General features: G+C 44.7%; 1 protein-coding gene across 1 annotated transcript; it reads right to left on the bottom strand.

The window, feature by feature from the left end:
• Positions 1–2,938: 2,938 nt before the first annotated feature.
• LOC103799589 (ribosomal biogenesis protein LAS1L-like) lies at positions 2,939–9,450 on the bottom strand. Its single transcript, XM_009071926.1, has 6 exons — positions 9,414–9,450; positions 8,335–8,550; positions 7,379–7,514; positions 6,255–6,631; positions 4,234–4,375; positions 2,939–3,062 (listed from the first exon to the last, which is right to left on the bottom strand). The coding sequence occupies exons 1-6, from the start codon at positions 9,448–9,450 to the stop codon at positions 2,972–2,974; spliced, it is 999 nt and encodes a 332-aa protein (XP_009070174.1). The 3' UTR covers positions 2,939–2,971.
• Between the last annotated feature and the right edge of the window lie 716 nt (positions 9,451–10,166).

Here is a 10,166-nt window from a genome sequence, read left to right as displayed (position 1 = left end):
TCCCTAGGGCACTTCAGGGGCAGATTGTCTCTTTCCCAGGAGCTCTTAGCACCTCTCAGAGTCACAGAATGGAGACAATCTGCAAATTCTGTGCCCGTTCGCTCCTCCTCAGAGGTGGTGAAACTTTCTGTGTGATGTAGTCTCTCCTGATCAACCTCTCTGAGTGGTAATCAGTCAGCCACATGTGTTTTCAGGTATGTTTACAAGACCATTCAAAATTGACACATCCATTAATCTTTAGCACATCAGTTTAGATTACTTCTTACAAGAGTTTATCTTATTGACACCTGATCACAACTGTCCATATTGTAAATATGACTTTGCATAAATGCTCTTTTTGAGAGCATGGTATTAACATGTTTTTTAAAGCTGTAACAGAACAGTTCTAGAAACTATATTTTAATAAAATCCATGAAAATACAATTGTAGATGAGGGGAAAAAAGGTGTGAAGGGAAAATCATGGACTACTGCAGCCACTCAGAGCTGAGAGTAGATTTTAGTCCTTTACTGGGGCCAGAGCATTCTCTGGGAGTTCTGATTTACTTCTCTTTCATCTTTAGCTACATTACCGTCACATGATTTGTCACTTAAAAGTGTGCGACTTTGAATTCATGAATCAAAAATCTAATGCTTTGTGGGAGGTCAGTCTGTTACTTACTGTCCTTCGTTAGACCTATGTGTCAGTAATTCAGTAAATGGTACATGTAGATGATTTCACTGCTGTTGGTCCTGTTGTCACACTGAGCTGCAATACTTAGCTTTACTCCTTTGTAGAACTAAACATCACTGTTTAACTGTAAAGTTTTATAAATCTCTTTGGGTTGTTTTGGTTGACCCAAATATAATGTAAGTCTTAATGACAAAATGAGTGAAAACAGGTGTTAAACCAGTATGTGGTATTCTTAAATCTGTAGTAATAAGTGTGCACTGCTTTTGTTGCTGCTGCTGCGAGTTATTTCCTAGCATGAGTCTGCGGACTTGTAAAAGTGCTCCAACTGTAAGCTTAGAACAGGTGTGATGTGTGGCTGCTGAGGACGAGCAGGAGAAGCCTCATTAAAGACCAAGTCACCCAAAATACCTAGCTAGGTGAGTTCCCCCACATCCCTTTTAATCCCATCTTGCCTCAAATTAGGGATTTTGGTGTTTTGAAATCCTTAATGCTAAAGTCGAAACAGGCAAAGAATCTGTCCAGGTAATTCAGTTGCAAACACCTGGTGCCGTGTGCATCCTTGGGATGTGCATCACACCACGAACGGAACAGTTCAAGCTCCATGCTCAGGAGAAGGAACTTGCATCCTTTCTGTGCAGCTTTGCTCCAGAGCTGGAATATACTTGATCTTGATTGCCACAAGTTCACCTGAAGCATTAGTACTGCAGAACTCATGACAGTCAGAGCCTTAGATCCGTCACTGCTACTTCTGTGGTGTGTTCAGCTGTGAACCTCCTCTCGTGTCCCCAGAGCTTGTTGCTGTGACAGAGCCCTCACTGACTGTACTTCCTGTACTGTTTCAACTGGGAAAATCTCGATGTACCATCCCTTAAATGGTTCTCATGCCAGTGGCAGCTTAGCCTCTGCAGAGTGTTAGTATTTATGATCTGGGTCTGTGGTATGTGAAGTTTGTAAATATACTGAGAGGATGGTGAGGCTCTAGCAGAGCTCCAGGCTGTCCCCGACCCTCCCTGTTCCGTGTGACATTTTGCACAATTATTTAATAACTGAAACATGTTCTACTTTATATATATATTTAAAAATTGCTTATTTAATAAACCTGAGAGCCATTGGATTGTTTGTTTCTAGCTTTTTATTTTTTAACCCCCTATATAGCCAAGAGCCTCTAGAAGCTCCTGTAGGATGTTCAGTTCTGAGTCACTGAATTACAGACACCAAGCTGAGCCTGACATGCCACTCTGCCCACAACACCCACACAGCTACTGCTCTAAGTGTGCATTTCAGGCCTGTGCCCCTTCGTGTAGCTCTTTCTACTGACATCTGCCTCTTGCTGTTCAGTAAGTCCTGCAAACCACGAGGCTGACTCGGAGAGAGCCTCTGCCTTACCTTTGAGCAGAGGCACCAACAGATTTGCACTGAGGAGTCAAATCTATGCTTAAACTCATGGGGTTTTGACAAGTAATTGCAGAAACCTCCAAAGTTCCAAGAACCTGCAGTACAGGTAAGGAAAACCGATTGAGGGAAAACCAGCTGGAAGCAACTTGCTCAGCAACTTTCTAGCAAGGCATTCACTCGAGTCTGCTTCTTACAGTCACGGTACCAGCTCTCAGCACAGACCACAGCATTGGCTATGACCCTCAGCAAAATTGCGAACGGAAAAAACATCAAGCACAAAGCTACACTCAAGCAGAGACAGTAGTGGCCTCACAACTATCACCTGAAAAACACCATGACAAAAACATCTGCAAGACGTCTGTGCACTGCAGTGCACTCAGCCACGCTGCAGCTAGGAGTGAGCTCCGCAGCCTCCTGTGAAATCCGAGGGAGATGAAAACTGTAGCACAATCATTCCTGGCAAAATCACACTCTTGCAGGACAATACCAGCATCACTGGTAGGGATGAAAGAGGAAGGGCTCAGTGGTCTGGCTAAGGAGCACCAGAGGACATTTTCCAGGATGCCTGAGTGAAAGCAAAGAAACAGGAACCAGCAGGAAGGTTTGTCTTCAGCCAGTCCTGTTTATTAACCATGAAAAAAGTTAAGGAACCTTGAGGGATTTCAGAATACTCTTAACTGTATTTGGCAAATATCAACTAGAGCTAAAGGCTCATGATAGTGGTTAAGCAAGACAATGGTTGCTGTACATGGAACTTAACACACACTGGCTGTATAAAATTCTGATTTTACATGGAAAAATCAGTAAATGACAACAACAAATACTATCCTGGAGTGGCTGTTTTCCCACCACCATTACTAGTCCTCCTTCCAATACCGAAGGCCACAGAGCACTCTGCTGCTGGCTCAGAAAAGCTGAAGGCCACTTTTTATTTTGTGGAAGTCATTCTGGGTCCACAACAATCCTCCTGTCACAGGAACATTCAGTTCTGCTGAGCTGTGTGAGAGGAAAGAAAGCAAGCACGTAAGCACTGAGCTGAGTTAGAAGTTCACATCACCAAAGTAATTCTGACAGCTCTCTAAACTTGTTTTATTTCCAATTTTATTTCTCATTTTCAGCTCTGAACATTTAGCTGCTGGAATGTCCTTAGTTCTCAGTCAGTCTGTTCAAGAGGCAACAGTCTTGAAATTCCAAAGGTGCTGAGGCACAGAGCAAAGGAAAGGCTTACCAATTACTCAGAACAGCTCCTCAAAGCTTCACAGGTTGCCTCAGTGACATGAAACATGAACTTTGACAACACACATACACCAGAAAACCCATCAAAGAAAACAATCTTTTGTGGCCAGGGAAGGAGCAACTGCAAGCTCTTCTAAAGTATCCAGGCACCTTGGGAACTTAAGTCTCATGTTACAACAAACCCAAATTGCTCTGAGGACAGAAAAAAATTCCTGCAAACAGGATGAGATGTTTGGAAAGTTTTACTTATGCAGCAGCTTCAAGCTATACACCAACAAACTCTTAAGCCTTTTCCAGATGTTCAGAGCTGGAATAACTAGCTGTAAAGCAGAGGCTGCTTTTCAGAGCTGCTCAGGAGCACATTTCTCCTTTAAGATCAAAACACCTCACTGATGCACCTTTCAGTGCTTAGCAAACCACTATGCATTTTGGCACGACTCCTTCCTGCACAAGATTAGCTAGTCTAGGAAAACTGACCTTGGGGAAGGCTAAATGACTTCCAAGGCTTCTAGTCCTGAACGCTCTAACTGCAATGTCCTTCCCATTAAAATTACTCACCCCCATGTATCCCCACTCAGATTCTGCACCAGATTTCAAAAGTTCTGCACTTCCAGACTAGTAGCTTTAAGGGAGCAGCAGAGCGTCTTAGTAACAGCACCACGCAAGGCTGAAAGCTGCCAGCACAGTCTGAAGAGCAAACTGTCATGCTATTACACCTGCACTGCACAGGTCCTTCCCAACACACACATCACTTGAAAAGGAGAAGCACAGCTAGTAGGTACTAGAGAGTGTAGTAGACATTTGGGTCAAACTACTTGGTTAACAAGTGAAAAGGAAACCTCAGCCTTATTTTTTCACATCAACGAGTACAAGGCACAGAGAGATGAACACGTCACAGTTCAGGGGAAGTCCTGCCCACATCATTACTCACTTTGTGTTGAACGACTTCCACTCGTCTCTCACTGGCTGATCCAGCAGGGACATCATGGAGTAACTATCCAACATGAGACCATCGGGGTCATCTGTCTGACCTGGGAGTTTCCCAAGAGCAAAGTCTTTCCATCGTACTTCATCTAGGTCAGAACAGTACAAAAACAACAAGTCTGAGCTTCCCAGAGAGATTTTCAGACACGATTCTCCCCCCAAGTCCACAAATATTGCCTCATGCAGCTGAGCCAGTCAGCAAACACAAACAGCCTCAGGTACTCAGCAAAAGTAAGTCTGAACTCTAGTTCTGGTTTTATTTCTAACCTTACTATCTCTTCCAAGGAAAGCTGTTGTAGCATGCTGCAGAGACACCACTGGAGCCTGTGGCACCAGGCACTTTATGCAGTGTTTCTTCCCCATGAGTTCACATTTGTTAAATTTGACTTCCAGTGGGGGCTAAAAATTGCACGATGGAAAATGATCCATTGCAGCTGTACCATCAGTGAACCCATTCCTGTGCAGTGTGGGGGCAATGTTTCAGACAGTTCCCATCAGGGAAATCCCTTTTTAAATTTCGATCTTATTTCACATCTCAGAAATTAAAGACATGAATTCTGTGTCATTGTTTTGACAGTGAGATTTCCTAAGCCTCTGTGCCTTGATTCTACTAGAACACGGATTTCTGCAACTCTCCCTAGCAGCTCAGCTCAGACCAGCAGGCAGAAGCTTTCAGAAGGGACACCACTCCAGAGAGCCAGTAATAATCTCACAGACCATTTGACACCTGCTGACCACCTACAACTTGGCTATTTCCTTCTCTTTTGCCTGAAACTGCTTTGTGTGCCTGGGACCTGCTCAAAAACCCAAAGCATTGCCCTAAAGAACCAGCAGATTAATTTGGTTTTCATTTTACACCATTCTTGGGCAGTTAATAGAACAATCTTGACAGAGCAGAGCTTTCTATGTGTTATAATCTTAGTTTCAAAAGGGGCAGAAATAGCCTGTGGTAGAATCCAGTGCAGCTCTAAGGCAAATTGCCACTACATACACTGACCAGGATAAACCCTTTCTCTGGGGAACAACTTAGTCAACAGCTGATACCTCACAGGATGTCACAGGTTGGTGTATAGCAAACTGGCTGTACTTCCAAACTGTTTAAGGATGGGAACTATGCAGATGTTATTCAAACAGAAATTAAGTTTACCCACAAACAACTACATAAACAAATCCTCACAAAAGTCAGGTAGTTCAGGACACAGCGTGTGTTCCTTCAGTGGGAGCTGTGCATGATCTGACTCAAAAGTCACAGAAGCAGAGGACAGTTTTGTTGTTCTCAAGATATCCAACTCTCACAGGCTATCCATCTCTTTTTCACTGGGAAAACTCCTCAGTGAATGGGGTACAAGAGTTCATTCTCTTCTAATGGTTGCTTTTCTTTCTTTAAATACCATTCTTACTCCCAACTTCTAAGAACTTCTTCCTCCTGTGTTCAAGTCCCTACACAAACCACTCAGCTCCAGAGCCCTCCAACCCCAACAAGAAAGCACTGCTCCCATAACAAACACTGGATATACTGTTCATCCCATCTAAAACCTTGCCTTGCTCCTGGCTTTTGTTTGCCACCATGCCAGAACAGCCACTCTCCTGGAGCATGGACCTTAGGTTCATAGCCCAGCTGTGCTTTCAAATACCCTCAAGCCTGACAAACTGCAGTCCAAGACACATCCCTGTTTTCCTCACCATTCGCAGCTAGCACGCGTGCTGCCCCATCAGTTGGGTACCTTCCAAACAGTTTGGACGAGCTAGTAAGAAATGAACGAGACAGGAAAGCATGCTCCTGGGAAACACACCCACAGTACCCGAGGAGTCTGACAGAGGTGACTCCTGCACATAAACAAAGGACTGGAAAAGACACTTCTCAGTAGTTTGGTATTTACACCCTTCAGCCACGGCCAGGCCCAAAGGGCTGAGACGTCTTTGCATTTCAATTAGCACTGGCCAGTGATGAAGACTCTCAGTTTTTACCTGCAGTGATGTGCCAGGGAGACCCTTGCAGTGCTGCCCTTTTCTCAGCAAGAGCCACCATGTTCCCAGGATAAGCAAGTCCTTCCAAAGGATTTGCTTCAGTTACCATCTCTTCCTCCTCCTCCTCCTCCTCTACACCATCATCTCTCTCCAGCACATCTTCTTGTTTCTCTACAGTCTGCCCTTGATTTTTGACCTGATTTTCTTGCCTGGCTCTCCACTGTAAGCTCTCTATAGTGTAAATTGGCTGTTCACTGCCATCTGAAGAGAGCCCTGGGCTGGACAAAGGGGGACCTCCCTCTGTGTAAACGGAAGCAAGATAGAGAAGGTTCTTCTGAGAAGCACGTGGCAAGCGAGGTCTCATGATGGTGAGGATCCTAGAAAGGAAAAAAGGGCAATGGACAACTCAAAGAGTGATAAACTTTCATCTGGAGTCATTTTTGCTTTTAAGTGAGTTTTCTCCAGGACAGCTCACTCATACAGCTCCTGTAACAGACAAAATCTGGTCATTCCCTGTGGGTGGATGCTGGAATACTCTCTTTGTAATTAAAATTAAGGACTTTGGGTACTTCTAATTGAACTCCTGCTCTGCTGTTTCCATGTGTAAAAGTTACCACCTGTGCTAAATTCCTATCACCTGTATTTTTTACAGAGAGAGTGATCAGGCACTGGAATGTGCTGCCCAGGGAGGTGGTGGATTCACCATCCCTGGAGGTTTTCAAGGTGAGACTGGATGTGGCACTTAGTGCCATGGTAGGGTTGGACTTGATGATCTTGGAGGTCTTTTCCAACCAGGTTGATTCTATGATTCTATGTATCAGCAGTCATACCTCTGCTACCAAGTCACTTTTCTTCTGACCAGGTTGCTGCTTTAATACCTGCCCAGATAACCGCTGTTTTCATTTTGAAGATGCAATCCTTTTAAATTCTCTTCCCTCTTCTCTTTGTGGAACCAGAGGGGAGATGAGTGGCAACTAGAAGGGCTTTATATGCACCTGCCACAACCTCTACAGGATGCAGAGGAAGGGAAGGGAACACAACTATGACTCAGTATCACTAGGGAACCAAAGCAGAAACAGAGCACTGTTTGCTGTCCCTTTTCTAGGCCACAGGACCAAACTCACAGCTGAAGAAGATGTGGGGTTGCCCAGCAGGGAGCTTCCAAGCAACTGTCAGTCAGTCTTATCCACTGCAAAGGAACTTTATGGAGGAACAGCTCCTTCACAGGCATCTGTTTGTTACAGTGCTGTCTCTTCTTCCCTTCAAAGAAGACAACAAAAACAACAAGGTGCTCAAAACTCATTAAAAATATGCTCTTCATGCCTCTGCATTTTCCCTGGAACACATCCTCAAGGGAGTTGGCATTTCAATCCAGGTCCATGCCCAATGTACTGACTGAATACACCAAGGCTGCTCTCAGGGACTTGCCAGTGCATGGGCAGCGAGGTTAGCTCCACAAGACCGAGCCAGAACAAGGCGCAGACAGTCCTGAGCTGGCCCTGTCCATGCCATCCCAGGTTGGAAAGCCACCAGATGTGTTTGAACAATATTATCCCAAATAAATGCAGTATACTGTATCTGGGACCCGGGATCACTCCAGATAGCTCTGCAATGAGTAGACTGAACAGCTGGGAACTACCACTGTCCAGGGATCTTGGTATGCAACAGATATGCTCAGCGCTGAGTGAAAGCACCAAGTATTACCCCATGACTGCCGGAGACACTGGCAAAATCTTGGTGAGCCTGAACCAGACCAGCAGAAGACAGAAGAGGCAGCAAAATTTACCAGCTGGAAACCTCCAGGGATACTCTGTCACCGTATCAAAGTCCTGTTGACAGGATTCTTGTGACACTGAATAACTGAGGCTCTTCAGTGCCCATCTCTGGGATGAAACATACAGTTTGCCAAAGCTATCGACAACAATTTCAACCGTTTGCCAAGAAATGCATGACATGCATCAGCTGCAGGTTGGAAAGGGTATGAAACTCAACAGTAATGTGCCAGGTTCACATGACAAAAATGTTCTCAAGGTCCCACCACTCACATGCTTCGAAACACACAAGTTTCAGGCACACTCACCAGTGTTGACTTTGGCAATGCCAGTCAGCAGCTCAGAAATCCAGTTGATCAGGAACTGAGGTCGGAGCTCTGAGGAATCAGAACATTCCTTCAGCTCCATGAACATCTTCTCTATTAGGGTCTGTGTAAAACTCCGAGAGAGGAGGCCTGACAGCAAAGGCTGCCAGAAGCAGTAAAAGGTCTGAGGAACTCTGAACTGCCAAACCTCTTTATTTGCTGCAATTAGAAAAGAAACAGAGAGGCCACATATGAGTGTGCTGCAGTTTTTGTGGAATGCAGGTGTGACACTTGCTCCAAACTGGTTTGTTCCAAGACCATTGCTTCCAGGCTATTTGCTGCGATCCTCACTGAACCTGAAGCTTTTGTTTTCTTATGCTAGAGAAGTAAAATAAGCAGAAAATTGATAATTAACACAAGAAAATTATTAACACAGGAAAATCTACCTGTTTTGCTAATCCTTTTTGAGGTTCAGTTTGTTTCACACAGAATTAAAGAGCCATTCTGTCTAAAAATGTACTGCAAAGAGAAGGTACATTGGCCAAAGCAACACAGAATAGAAAAGGTCCTCAGTTTTTACTACTGTAATATAGTCACAGAAGTTTGAGGATCTTTCTTGGCAAGTTCTTGGCTGGGAAATAGGGAATTTATTACTTTCCATTCCCTCTAGGTACCCAATTCTCTTGCAGAAAATCCATGCAACTCCACACATATGGGCAGCAGCATGGCACCAAGATGCAGCTGGTGAATGAGGCTCAAAATCCCCACCTGGTTTGCTTCAGATCTCCAGTGTAGAAAAGAAATTATTGGGGGTTCATGAAACCAGCAGCTACTGCAGAAACAGGCAGAGATGTGAGTCTGACGAGCACCTGGTGCTGCAGAGCCATCCTGATACACTTAAGAGATTTCTGCAAAAGCAAAGGCCAAGCATGGCCACACAGCGAGCTGGAGAGCAGGACACAGGATGTTTAAGGACATAGATATGTAAAATACATGCAGAGAAATACAGATTTCAATGTAATGAGAAAAAAAGAACAGACTTGGTCACAACACTGGACTTAGATGGTGCCCAAAACACTAACCTTCATACTTGATATTTAGCATCTTCAGGCAGTCCATCTTCGGGATGAGAAAGCCATCGCTGAGAAGAGCTTCAGCCACTGTCTCCCTAGAGCACCAGAGACTGATTATTCCCACTGACTCCTGTAAGTATCACATCACCACTTGCAACAGTTCTGACACAAGTTTGAGAGCAAATACCTGGAACTATGAGGAGGGAATGGAGCTTGTTGTAAGGCACTAAAATCACATGCCAGTTTGGGGTTGGATATATCCCACTAGACTTGGAGGGAATGTGCAGTTGTACAAACTGGAACAGAACAGAACCTTGCAGGAAACGTTTCTACTCAAAAGCACAGGAACATCAATCATACTGAAACACCTGTGGTTTGCATATTGATCTTGTGCCAGCAGGCCAGCTAGCATTTGGGAATCTGTGACTCACAGAGCCAGGTTCAATTTCAGGGAAAAAGCCAACCCTGCTGACAAGGCACACCTTATGGTGCACACAGCTGGTCAGCAGATAAGCTGCAGCACAGTCACAACTGCTCTTCCCTACAACTCTTTTTTGGATGTCTCCTGCCCTTAGCGCTATCTTGCAAACTTCAGTTAGTCTGACAGCACTGACAGCTCCAGCTCTGGGATCACCTCATCTCCTGTTAGGCTGCTTAATCAATAGAGCCATCAAGGCTGGAGGAGACCTCTAAGGACATTGAGTCCAACCATTGACCTGTCACTGCTCTGACTCCAAACCCTATCATCCAACACCAGATCCA

The sequence above is a fragment of the Acanthisitta chloris genome, unplaced genomic scaffold (assembly GCF_000695815.1).
Source record: "Acanthisitta chloris isolate BGI_N310 unplaced genomic scaffold, ASM69581v1 scaffold30363, whole genome shotgun sequence".
NCBI classification, from domain to species: domain Eukaryota; kingdom Metazoa; phylum Chordata; class Aves; order Passeriformes; family Acanthisittidae; genus Acanthisitta; species Acanthisitta chloris.
The sequence above is the reverse complement of the archived record's forward strand: the minus strand, read 5'-3'. Positions and strand labels throughout refer to the sequence as shown.

Coding starts and splice junctions, on each gene's coding strand:
- LOC103799589 (XM_009071926.1), bottom strand. CDS start 9,450: ATGGACTGCCTGAAGATGCTAAATATCAAGTATGAAG. Junction 8,551..9,413: donor GCTAAATATCAAGTATGAAG/GTTAGTGTTTTG, acceptor TTCTAATTGCAG/CAAATAAAGAGGTTTGGCAG. Junction 3,063..4,233: donor TGGAAGTCGTTCAACACAAA/GTGAGTAATGAT, acceptor CCTCTCACACAG/CTCAGCAGAACTGAATGTTC.